This window comes from Aythya fuligula, chromosome 4 (genome assembly GCF_009819795.1).
Source record: "Aythya fuligula isolate bAytFul2 chromosome 4, bAytFul2.pri, whole genome shotgun sequence".
NCBI lineage: Eukaryota > Metazoa > Chordata > Aves > Anseriformes > Anatidae > Aythya > Aythya fuligula.
In genome coordinates, this window is record NC_045562.1 from 35,643,873 (window position 1) to 35,657,585 (window position 13,713).

The 13,713-nt window shown below is 37.4% G+C and overlaps 1 protein-coding gene across 3 annotated transcripts in view; it reads right to left on the bottom strand.

The window, feature by feature from the left end:
* The window catches only part of GAB1 (GRB2 associated binding protein 1), a 96,800-nt gene that overhangs the window by 13,975 nt on the left and 69,112 nt on the right, over window positions 1-13,713 (bottom strand). For 2 of the 3 annotated variants that reach the window (XM_032187500.1, XM_032187501.1), the window contains exons 4-6: window positions 9,170-9,774; window positions 7,162-7,247; window positions 6,653-6,956 (exon numbers count right to left, since the gene is read on the bottom strand). In XM_032187500.1, coding sequence (XP_032043391.1) covers window positions 6,653-6,956; window positions 7,162-7,247; window positions 9,170-9,774 — 995 coding nt within the window. The remainder of the gene's footprint in view (window positions 1-6,652; window positions 6,957-7,161; window positions 7,248-9,169; window positions 9,775-13,713) is intronic. The other variant, XM_032187502.1, reaches the window with a different exon arrangement.

Genomic DNA, 13,713 nt, shown 5'->3' on the forward strand with positions numbered 1-13,713 from the left:
TGCTTTAGGGATGCTGAGTAAGCACCAAAATATCCCCCAGTGTGTTGTTTTGTTTTTTTGTTTTTTTTTAATTCTTAAACAAAACAAATAGTAAGTGTAACTTCCAAGAGTAAATAGAACAATTAAGCACTTGGATTTCCTAAAACAGAACAAACAGTAGTTCTGCTCTAAAAAGTCTTCATGAAAATTAGTTGCTGATTCATCAGATCTTCATTTTAGTTCTTTCTATGGATTAAAACCATCATTCACAATCTTTAATTGCCTACTTGTCCTGAAGCCTAAGTGATATTTCATTTAAGAATGCGCAGCTATCATGATAGTGTGGAACTCTGCAGCGTTGCCAACTTCTTTTAGACCTCTCCCCCTTTTTTTTCCTCCTCTTTTCCATCTTTTTTAAAGTAAGCCTTATCTCCTGTTGTCACGTTTCAATTGTTTCTCTGAAGTTTTATTTCAGGATGCTGGTGTGGTGCTCCTGCTATATCAGGATGTACAGTATGTTCACATCATCCAGCTCAACACATGTAAATATTTAACAAGGCAACTATTCACTAGGCTATTTATAACTAAACTTCATTATTAATGAGGGTTCTTAATTTCCTTAACAAGTAATGATTTTGCTTGAGATTTTTAAAGGCTCATACTGAACTACTGCAATGGGTGATTATGACTGTCATCCAGAAGCATATCAGTGGGTCATATGGTGGCCAGAATAGGGCAGATGCTTCCTGTCACATGTGAAAGTTCTGTGCATAAATCCCTCTTCAAAGTGGGCCTACACTTTTAAATGTACTTTGGAAAAGAAATAATTTATGAGGTTAATCTGGTTGGGAGATGCTCATGAGTACTTACGGAAAAGACAGATTTTTATAAGCAGTCCACTTGTGTGGTTTGATCACATAAATTATGTCATGTAACATCTTAAATGATAAAAAAAATTCTAAGGAAAACAACCAGATTAAGTGAACTCAACAAGAAGCAGCAACATTTTTAAAATAGTCACAAGTACCAACTCTGAGACTTTTTTCCCCCTCTCCCTTTGTTTCTTTTAATGTGCAACTGGGTATTTTATTTGCACAAAGAGAAATGAGTACATCACTAACTCTCTCTAAATCCTAGTTTACTGTTTGCTGGGCTTAAAATTACCAGGGCCAGCAGCAGTTTCTTTTCAAGATAATCACATGGACTGAAGTTGCAAGAAACATCGCTACACAAAATTGTGATGATTTATTTTTGTTGAAAGACAAATCATTTTTTGGAAAAAAAAAAAAAGTGAAAAGGCATTACACTAGCTATTTGTTATTCTTGCCATCAGCAAAATAAGCTGTGAAATTCAATCCAAGACTAAGAATGAAAATCTTAATCATCTTGAACGTAATTCAACTCTAATGACATTCAAATAAATATAATTGCCAGTGAAGACACAAGGAACAAAATCCAGTACAATGTTGTATCTAAGGAACAGGGAATCCTGAGTTCTTGACCATTAGCAATTCCCTTACCGATACATCATTCCATCACACCTCCCAGTGACCCTGAACCGGTATCTGCATGAATCTGACTTCTGTGAAGTGTTTTTTTTAAATACCGTGGATCGACAGCATTACAAAAATAGTAGCACTACACTTTAATCAAGTGAGTTTTAACTTTTGATTTTCATTCCATAGTGGGCATGACTTGTTAATTGAGCACTATGCTCACAGTTCATGTTTTTCTTTTTTAGAACCTTAAAAAAAAAAAGCCCCTCCTGTATGAAGGCATGCTACCCTTTAGAAAATGGAAGTTACCACATTACCCTAAGCAGAGCACCAGACTAAGACTCTGAAGAACAAACTTCTGCTACAAATTCCATCACAAAATTGTTTGATTTGGGAAAAATCACAACTGAAAAAAAAATAACTTTGAAAAATTACAACTGGGGGTGTCATTACCATGCACACAGACAACCCATCTCATTCAAATACTGTCTCAGCTTAGCTAAGTGAGTTTTCACAGCAGCTGGTACAGAGGCTCACTCCTGCTCCAGCTATCTCCTGACCAACAAAACCTATTTCAAAACCCCCACCCCTTGTGTTTTCATCCATGTGCTTCCCTTCATCTACAAATAAATACCACATTTGTATTGAAGATTAAGGTTGCTTGAGCTCACAGATTTCTGTCAGGCCTTAAAACCTTCCCACAGACTGCCAGCACAGCCAGCCAGCATCTGCCTGTCCAAGACATTTTGCTATGCTGATATTTTGCTATTTTTTGCTGATATACTGCTATTTTTTAGATATTTTGAAGAGCCCTAGGAAAGCACAAGGTGGAGAAGAGAACCTGGCTGTTTGCTCTCTGCAGCCTTAGCTTTCCTTAGCTCACCTCACTGCACTTGGGTACTTTTAATTCTACTGCTCCTTCTTTGATAAGCAGCATTTTGAAAAAGGAACATGTGAGAGCCCCAAGGTAAAATGCCAAAGCACCATTCTCCAGCAGAACCAGTCACAGAGCCTTTTAACAACTCAGAGAACATACCCAGCTGCAAGGATGGATGCAACATTGATGCCAGCTGAAGCCTTTTGCTAGCAACAGTGCTTCCAATTTAGCATCATGATTACATGCAACCATAGCAAGCCAGAGCCAAAAAGCAGAAATACAAAATCAGTGCAGACAATATATAATAATAATAATAATAATAATATATTAAAAAACAGCACCCTGAATAAAACACATTTTTAAGGAAAGGTATTTTTTCTTCATTCAGTTACAGATGACTGCAGAAAAGCATCTGGCCAAATGCTCTCAATTTTGTCCCAAGTAATATACCACTTACCTTTTGGTATGCTTCTCTAAAGAAACAGTAAAATGCTTTGATTCCAGCTACTGGGACCATAAGCCAACACCATGTTTTGAAATTACTTTCAAGACTTGCAGAAAGTACTGGAAGCCCTCCCTGCTTACAGAAGCAGCTGTGAGCCAGAAGAGTGAAACTACATAAAAGACTTGAGATTGCACTGCATTTTCTCCCCCGCCCCTCCAGCCCCTCATGCTTAGAAGAAAGCCATTCTAGAAAACAGAGGAAAATGACACAGAGCATCTCATAGCACCATGGCCTCCTGCTCAGGCTACTCCTACTGGGAAGGCTGAAGAACTTCTGGCTTTCAAAAAGTGAAGAAGTGCCCACACACTGTGCATGTAGCTTAGTGACTTTTAGAAATATGTTTTGCTGACATTTAGTTTATCAGCATCACTGATTTTCGTAATTCATTCCTCTGTCACAACTGAGAAAATTTTAAGAAATTCCCTAGAACTTTAGGTGTTTAGATCAGAGCTGTGAAGACCTACACCTTCACTCATTGCTGCTGATAGACAAATTGCCAGATCTTTGTTGCCTAGTACATGCTTCTCCAAAGAACATCAGTGATCAAGCATGTATAGATCACTACCGTATATCCATTACCTACCATTGCCAAACTACACTGTCTGTAAACTTACAAGTGTAGAACAGAGGAGATGCATAAGCATGTACATTTGACACTAAAAAGCAATGCCTTCCTTATGTGCTAGTTTCACTGCATTATTTCTTTGTGACATTCAGTGCTAAAATCACATTTGACAAACTTCACTGGCCCACACAGAAACATGAAGCATTAGCTCTGGCTCAGTAAGTTAAAGGTGATGATACTTCTCAATACGCCTACAAAGAAGGAATAGCTACTTGTAGGCCGTGCAAAATACAATTTTTGCAGTAATGTCCGTAACCAATGAAAAAAGCACACTGGCTTCTTCAGACAGAACACAATACAGCCCTCATACACCTGGAAGCCTTGCGCACCCAATACACCAGATCTCAGTAAGGGCAGTAACATCACATCTAGAGAAGCAGTGGTGGTTTCCAACATAAGTTCTTGAACCAATCATATTAAAAGAAAAATAAAAAGATCGATACCCAGAGCTTAACTATTTTATGTGCCATTTCATCCCTATGTCTACCTAGATATTATTAAACATACTGGCCCACTTTTTACTTTTTATGCACTAATATGTGGCAAAGTACCATTGCAAAACATTTATATGACCATAAACAACTTTATAATAGAAGTTGCTACAAGAACTTGAAAGCTGAAACAGCAACGCAGTAGGACATGAGGCATATACTTGCTTTCATCATGTAAGGGTCCAATTAAAAGCAAAGTTTTATCCCATTTTAGTTCAACATGAACTGCAGTTTTATTCTCCCAAAAAGTACTTCTGGAAGAAGTGATTTGCATGAAGAGCAGCTACTGAAATGGGAATATTACCATCCCGATGCATCATTGTATCTGCTCTTCACAACAATGGAAGTCTCACAGTATCAGACTTGATAAAACTTGAGTGAGCTAATGCATGTGTTACTAAGATAAAACCCTCACTGATAAATCAGAATCATTATCATTCTTGGTAGCTCGAGATCTTCACAGAGCTGTGTTCTTTTTTCAGACCCTAGGCATTCACTACAAAGTATGTACTTTCATGGCTAGCCTTAAAGTGATGTTATCCTTTACACTGCATAAAATAATCACGCAATTTACAGTGATTCAGCTTCTAAAAGTCAGCAGGCAAAAATATGGCCAATAGAAGTTACACTAGGCACCTCTATACTTATTAAGAGATGTGTTAGTATATCTCAAAATCTCTTCCCTCTTGTTGGCTAGGTCTGTCTTAGCTGTAAAGCATTGGCGGACAGGAGCAAAGCAGAAGTCTTACACACCACTTTTAAAAGGTAAAACACTAACTTAGCTTCAAGAAGAGAGATGCAAGAATAGCAACGCTGCCTCAGCAGGCACCAATGTGACTGCTTTGCACCATCAACCAAGCTTTTCAACATAAAAATTAAACAGTTTTGAAGGTCAAGCATTTTATCAGTAAAATACACAAACCAGCCAGTCGGGGAAAATATTTTCAAGCAGTTCAGTGTTTATTTCAAGAATATTTTCCAGTATCATGTTTCAATCTGTTACTGTCCAGTATTTCTTAAAAATAAAACAGAACTACTGTCTGTTAACACTGAAATAATTAGGCACAAGAAGACTGCCAAGGTTTTGAAACAAGACATATTTAATTTTCTGAACATGGACAGTCAGAATGAAACGTGGCACTTCCCATTTTACATTGAGATGATCTATATCATAATGATACTGTCCAATGAACTTATTTACAGGCTGCTTTCACTTAAGGGAAAAAAATGTCCAAATAAAATTTTATTTGCTTAATATTTTGGATCATCTGCTTAGGACATGAGTTTTTCTCCAAAATCAAACCAGCCACTCTAAATCTAAATACTTTTTTTTTTCCCTAAACATAGTTCTACAAACAGAATTTACTCAAATACAAAGTAGTGCAGACATATAACCTAAATTTCTTGAGTTCCCTCTTCTACAATTTAGGCATTTCTGATAGGCTGATAAAACATTTCAGATTGACTGGGAAGTCTAAACCATTTATCAGTGATTCTCTACACAAATAACCTCATCTGAACACGTAGTATTTGCTGATTAATACCACCCATTACCTAAATAATCCATATTTTAAGGCAAAGTAAACCCAGTGCACTACGTTTAAGAGTGGTTTTTTGTTTTGTTTTGTTTTAAGGATAGCTTTGGCAGGACATGTACAAATTTATTTTTTTTCCTTTTTTGTCACTGAAGTTGTTGCAGCACCATCAAACTTTTAACAGTTCTCTCTCACACATTCAGCTCTTTAAAGTATTCCCACATGAAGCCACTTTTATTTTTGCTTTATGACTGTTTAATCTATCACAGTCTATAAAGACACCAAAATTCAAAATCTAGGCTCATATGCTTTCACTTACTGCAGTTTATACAAATAGCAATGCAAGTATGGCACCAAGCTTGTGCAATACAGTGAACATACCTTAACAACTGTCTTGAATTAGCAGTTTCCTTCTCCCATTTGGATTCCAAGGAAAACCTATATGGTAACCTCGTAGCCCATGTTAAACATCTTCCTGTGACTGCCCTGTGTGGCTGCTACCACTTAAGCACTGGGCAGCCCAAACATCAAGTGATTTTCCTTGCTTATACATCATGTTAAAGCTTCATTTCAGTTTGTAATTACTGGTTAACACTTCCTTCAATCTATTTTTTTCCTTCACTCAAACGCTTTTGTAAGAATTATTCTATGACTACTACATACTTGGAATAGGGCTAAAAAGCACACAATACACAAATCTTCTCATATAATTCCTAACAATGTTGACATCAAAAGCAAATACCTAAAATAGTTATTAATTTTTACATCATATAATGGAAATGTGTGCTGCTCCTGTACCAAGCATTATTATGCCTATATACTGGTATTCTATATAGTTCTTTGCGTGCTCTGTTCATGGTAAGTTGGCTGTCCTCTCTGTGCAAGGACTAAACTCATACTTCTGAGTGCTGGCAATTCTATGCTAATATTTGATTAATAACTACAGAAATTAAATGTAAACCTATGCTTGTATTTGGCATTGTTACTGTGATGTTAAAACATCATGAAAACATTCTAGAACTCTTCTATTGTATGGATAGCTAACAGGATAAAAATCGTTATAATATCTGAAAATGATCATTTAAGTTGCAACAGCTATTTTATTAGATGGAAAGAATCAACTTCTATTGGACATTTTCCTCACCTTTTCTGTCTGGTTTGAGGTTCCGATCCACTGGCGGTGGCTCACATTCTGCAACAGGAACAGACCGTCTGGGAGGGGTTTTTGGACTGGACCTGAAACCCATGTGAGCAGGAGGAGGGACTTGCTTTCCAAATAACGGAAAATCAAACGTGCCTGGTGTCATTGGTACATAATTTGTTTCCTGGATGGGTTCAGTGAAGCTGCTGGAATGCTGTCGTGGAGGAGAGTTGGGATTCATTGGGACATAATTTTCATCTAGTTCTTCACTTGAAACACTTCCCACTGTCAACATGCTTCTGTTTTTCTAGAATTAACATATATTTCCTTTAACAAAATAAGTTATGCAATCAGCTGTGAATCACATGAATCTCTTAACCTAATCTACTCAGATTAATATATTCTTTTGAAACTGAAAAACACAAACACTGTACGGCTTGCCTTCTTACATGGGAACAAAAAGCATTCAAGCACTGTCACTGCCATCTCTCATAAGATCAAGTCATACTTACAAAGTGGTTATGGAAGCCCTCCAATGAATTAGATCTGTCATTCGGAAACGTTCGTGGAATATCATAACAGTCTTGAGAACTAATTTCTAAAGAAACAAGAAGAGAAAGTGGCTATTTATCATCCCTGTTCCTGTCACTTGGCACCAGACATCCAGAGCCTGTTATTTACTGTCTGCTTCTGAGACCGTGCAAACACAACTCCTGAAGCTGTGGCCAACAGATTTTATCTATATACTTGAGCTGACTGTATTCATAAACAAACTTAGCACTTACCAGTCAACTTGAAAATCTTACAGTGATGTTTTCCATGGCAGGAAAAGCAACAGTAATTTTTACAGAATCAGTTAATTCTTCCTTTCAAATAGACAGGCATTAAGAACTTAACATAAAAGCAGGTTTTGAGATACAGGGCCCTCATGAGAAACCTATTCTAAAATAAATGAACAACAGATGTAAATTTAAGTCTGAAGAGAAATTTTCTGACCGAATACCCTGCCCTTGCAAAGTGCTGATTCAACAGAATTTAATCCAGTGCAATAACAGGTAAATTCCTCTCATGTATCCCCTGCCCCCCTCCTCTCAGCTCCCCTGTTAGGGTCTCCAGGGTTTTTCAGTTTGAATGAACATCTACAGAAACAAAGATCTCATGCTTTTCAGGGTCCTGGCTCTTGGCAGCCCACATTAAGAAGAGGAGGATTTTTTCATTTTATTTATTTTTAAAGATCTTCACTTTGAAGGAAAAATAAACACTTCTGCTACTGAGAGCTAAATTAAAAGAACATTTACTGGAAGGCTACTTTTTCCTTAGGCTAATAATCTCTGTTTTAATCATCTCAGTTTTAATGCAAAATTTTTTTATCATCTCTCATTTTGCTCATTTATAGCAAAGTAGAGCAGGAGTCCACCAATAACACTGCACCTAGCCTAAAAAAAAGAATGACAAATTGAATAATATCTGAGTGCCTGTACAATCACACCCCTTCTGTATATTGCCTCCTGCAAAAGCCTTGTCCCTGTCTCCTTCCTCATTTCTGCCTCCCATCCCATAGGTAGTACAACTCAACTCTAAAATCCCCTCAAACATTAGCATCAGCTCGAACCATTTGACAATTTCTTTAAAAATAACAGCTTTAGGCCCACTTGTCTCGAGAACCTGAAAGAAATCAAACTCTCAGCCCAAGAGTTGTTAATACAACTACAGCTGCTTTCTGTAACAAGAAGTTCTCTGAGAAAACGAGAATGGGAACAAACAAACAGGCAGAAAAACAAGATACACCAAAGTCTTTAAGTAAAAGTAGCTCCACCAGATTTGCTAGTACCCAGAAATATATCCAGCTGCTGAAGGAAAAAAAAAATAACAGAAATGCATTAGCAAGTCTGAAATGCCAACATTTAAGTGTCTATAAGGAACAATTTTAATTTTACTTTAAAATGTCAGTATGGATATCCGCCACAAAGAGAGAAAAAGTTCTGTGGCACCAATAACCAGATCAGGGTTGATCTCAAAGCTCTGGATGCACACCAAGTCCTACTAACTTAGTGATATACTTTCAGCTTCTGCAAATTCAGACCACAACATGCTAACCTTACCTTGGCTGTTCTGATGAACAGATAGCAGCAGTTTTGAACTCAGCTATATGACCTTATTAGCAAAGAAGAATTATGATTAATTCTTCACTGCTGTTCTCTAAAAACTAATAATACTATGAAGATGTCTAGGGCTTCCAATGTTTTTAGCTGAAGCCGAACACCACAGTGCAACATACGTGTATCAACGTTCTCTGCTTTGCTATTTTGACTGTTTCCTTGAATAATCTTATTTCTCTGCTTTCTTACATGTTTTAAGCCTCACTGTCATAGAGTGCTTTGTAAAATGTCCTTGAAAAGCAAGTATGTGACAAAACAAACCCCCATATTATTCAACCCATTCATATTACATCTTTCTTCACAAGATCAATATTGTCTAACACAATACCTGCAAAAGCAAAGCAAAGCATGGAATACTGACCTTTACGAAAGATATTCAGATCTACAGTTGAAATGGTATTACTGCGTGAGGGTGGCATTCCTGCTGTAGGGATGCAATAACTACTATCAGTATCTGAAGCAGTACGCGTAATGCTACATGTTTCCACAGGAGATCGATCTGCAGCGTGGTGAGGTTTTGGTGGCCGAGGTGGAGGAATATCTGGAATAGTCTCTAGTTTTGATGTCTGAGACATTGTTCCTTCTGGAAAAGTTCGTGGAATCTGGTAAGTACCTCCAGGTGTGGGGGGAATGTCATAACTAATGGAGATGTGTCTCAACTGCGCATCTAACAAAGATGTTGCTGATGGCGTGTTGAAAACATGCTGCTCTCCTTCTGCATCAGTCCCAGTTGGAGACGCTGCCTTCGGTAAAACATCCTGTGAATAACTCCTAGGCAGGTTATAAAGGCTGGAGTCTGCCAATGCCAGTCCCGTACGGGAAGGAGGAGAGTCATAGACACCTTGCTGCTGAAAAAAGCCATTCACAGCATGCTTGCTCACTGATGGAGCAGGATTTTTGTGGGAGGGCACGTTATCATTGCAGTCTGTTTCAGAAGAGCTGGATTTTGCAGAGTCAGCATGAGATCTACACAGGAGATCAAGAGATTAAAACATTGATGAACATACAAAGAAAACAAACATTACACATAGTAAACACAACATATGAAGTGTAAACAACTGAAAAGTGTGGCAGCCTTTTCCAGCTTTTCCAAAATGAGATGCAGGAACCTAACTATTAAACAAACAGTAGTATTTAAGCAGAATCCTAAGTGATTACATGTATACAAACCCATGCATGTGAAACAGGTAACAACACAAGTGTGCAGCTTTAGTAGCAGCTCAACAAGTTGATGTTTCATAAAGCAAGTGATTTCCAGAAAGATACCAAGCCAAACTAAAGCAGAGTTTGTTTAGGGGTTGAAAGATTTATGTTTTAACCCATCCTGTGAACTAGCAGCACTTTGATGTGCTTAAGGTGAAAATGCACGCAATCCTTGAGTTCACAATACTTGCCAATTCTAAACAGCGTGAAAAAGAGGATCGAATATGACTGATACAACTTTCCCCAATGGGAAAAGCCAAAAACTGTCATTTCTTTTATTCTGGTGGGAAGAGGAGGTGGGATGGTACGTAAGCCCCCCCAGTTACATTTCTCCACATGGCAGAGAAATTCCAAGCCTTACTCCTTGTTTAAATCCAAGTCAAGACAACGGCAAAAATAGTAACAGAGGTGCAGTTAATGCAGTTCATACAGTTTATTTTATCATAATTCCCTTTTTAATTACCACAGGACTATATGATTGTGCTTGTTTATACATACATATGTAAATACCTCAGCATGTGTATGCATCAAGGAATAGCTGCTATACTACTCGCATTAAGCAACTGGACCATGCAGTTTGCAAAGCTTCTGAGGAACAAAATCAGGAAGTCAACAGTATGAGCACCGCCAGAAGATTTTTTTCCCTTAAAAGACTCTCATCCTAGAGATTCTAAGAGTGATCACAACTAGACCTTCATATTCAAATTTCAAATTGTCAATAAGATCACTTTTTTTTATTATTATTATTTTTTTCTACTTAAGGGACAGCTGGATTTATCTCAAAGGGTTCTGGTAACCTGAGGAGAAAGGAATACAAGTTGAACTATTCACTTAGGTTTCCTCTGCAGTCATTGGAGAAATGGATATAGCATGAAACAACCCATTCTTCTTGAATATCTACTCAAAAATGATGACTCTTAAAGTGCCTCTCTCCACCAGCTATCAAGGGAACTGATGTGATTAGCTTAGAGTGGACATTTGCAGTCAAGAAAAATGCTAAACACTTTTTTTTTTTTTTTAAACTGTATTTAACAGCAGAGATGCTATCTTCCATCAGCCTGAATGGCCTACGAAATGTTTTCTCTACCTTTAATTACGACATTTATTTCGATTAGCTTGTTTTTTGCACTTTTTGATTTTAATATACCAATTTTGCTCTGGTTACTATTTTTAACGTTCTTGCTCAATGGTCAGAATTAGTTTCTGTCTCTGACCATTAATCTGCATTTGGTTTAATAGGAACCCCCTAAAAGAAGTTCTCTATAAGTATTTACTCTTGGCAAAACCAAGGAAGTGAATAATCTTATATTCCTTATATTGCCAACCATCAAAAACATGCATCTCTTCTTTGTTAACAGTTTATGTCCTTTGTCTCAGAGCTTCAAAAATTGAACTAATGAACCACAGGAAATTTAACACAACTGCAAAAAAAAATACAGCACATACAACTGAAGGACCTACATGAGGTTACAGTGCGCTTTACAGATTGTGAACATTGTGAGTAGTAACACAGCTTCGCCTCTGATGCAGTCCTTGCTCTCTATTTTAAGGATTCAAAAACTCACTTCAAGACACTCTTCTAGCTCTGTGGTATTCATCTGGGCCAAACTCACAGTAAAATTCACGTGCATTGTACTTGAGCAAATACAGGATGGATTGTGATCTGTATTTTATGTGCTACAAAAAGCGGGCAGTCTAGAGAAGCTGGACATTGACAGTTAATTGTAGAATCGGAATTTTAATTCCGGTTGACCATGATATATTTTTAAATGAAAGAATTCCCCAAACTACAGAAATAATATAAGCACTACCATATATCTTACAAAAAAAGAGTATAGAAGTGCACTTAATCAAAAAAGGGTTGACTCAATCTTATTTTTCAGTTCTTGGCTTGTACATGTACTGGGATCACTTCCATCCATTTAGCCGTGCACCAGAACTCAACCTATAAAACAGTTTCACACACAAAAGCAGAGCAGGGGTCCTTAAAAATCTTACCAGTTGTAGGCACTACGGTGGTTTTATAGACATAGAGACATATTATAATGATGCCAAGTTATATTTGACTCTAAATAAGCACAACATGCAGGGGTATATATCCAAAGCTCAAGATGCAACTACAGCACATGTACGATGCCATCGCTTAAGCATTACCCATCACATGGAAGCAACATTTAGGAGTTCTTCCAGGTCTCAGTAAATGCTGCTAATTCTTTCTTGACCACAAGCAGTTGTGAAAACATAAGACTTTCAAAAGCTGACACAAGGCAGCCAGACCAGTTAATTGCTTAGCTGATGGCAGCAGTACACATTGCTCATTACAAGAGGGCTTTTCTGATTTACTTCAGATTTTGAAATGAAATCTTTCGGAATCAAATTCTTAGTCTATTGAAATAGTTTTCAAAATATGAATGTGTTGCAACCAATCTGATTTTGCAAGACCAAAGATTTGAAGACAGTCCGAGAAAGCAGTTTATGCCAAAATGAAGATGGAATTCAGCCTTTGAAGTTTAAATAGATTTCACAAGCCAGTATTAACTACTGATCATGACAAGAAGAACATTTACAATTTAAAAAATCTAACTCTATGTTTGATTCCTGTTACCTCAAGGAAAGTTGGATTAGGACCACAGATCCGTAACAGATTTTATTTTAAAAACTTCTGATACAGGATGCTTGATGACATCTGCCATGTTTGCAACAACACCAAAAAAAATCAGTTGGCTTAAACACCTCCATTAACTTTTGGTTAATAAGATAATAAGGTTTCTTTGCACTTCAGATTAAAATAAAGGCAAAATCCCATATAACAACAAAAACTACTAACCCTCTTTATAAGCAGAGGATGACTAATGAACTCAGTGTTTGCAGATGTGTGCACTGCATCTACAGATTATGCTAAGTGGCCAAACTATTTCTTACTCAGTACGAAGAAGAGATAATTGTGTAATCAGTAGGTTCACAAGGACTGTGCACTAGGACTCACAGAGCAAAGGTGGGATATTGGGGGCAAAACAAGCAAGTCCATTGCCATGCACTGAAAACTAAATGTTGACAGAGACGGAAGAGAAAAGATTTCAAAATGTTTTAGTCTGAGGAGCAATCTCCCATTTTGGAATATGCTGGGTATGATCTGGCTTGGCCGGTCATCCTTTCAAGCTGATTCTTTTTGCATCTGCAGGAATCAACACAATAGATAAATAGAATACTATAAACAAAGTGGCAGCAAAAACGCTCTTGTGTGCCAGCAATCTGGGACAGAAACAGCAAGCATAGTCAAAAATGTGGATAAAACAGCTCTATGGTGATTACAGCTATTTTCAGAAAATGGAAGCCAAGGTTACACAGTTTCTTCTATTAAAACTCACAGAACACCATGCAAGACATATCTGAAACAAATATTTTCAGGCAAGTTAATGGCTCTGTGATTAAATTCTCACACACGTTCCAACAACAGCTACTGTTCACTCACTGCAGTGGTATCTTTTTACTTTCAAAATCTTCTAAGAGAAGGTATTCCTGCCCTTCTTCAGAGATAAAGGGTGACCCTTGGCTGGTTCATAAACATAAGAAAGATGAGGAAGACAACATTATTTCCATATACATCTTGAATGAGCCAGAACAATAAGGGTTTCGGAAACAGTGTTTGGCTTCATTTTCTAATTTATGATCCAAATATGAACGTCACAATCGCACTAAAAG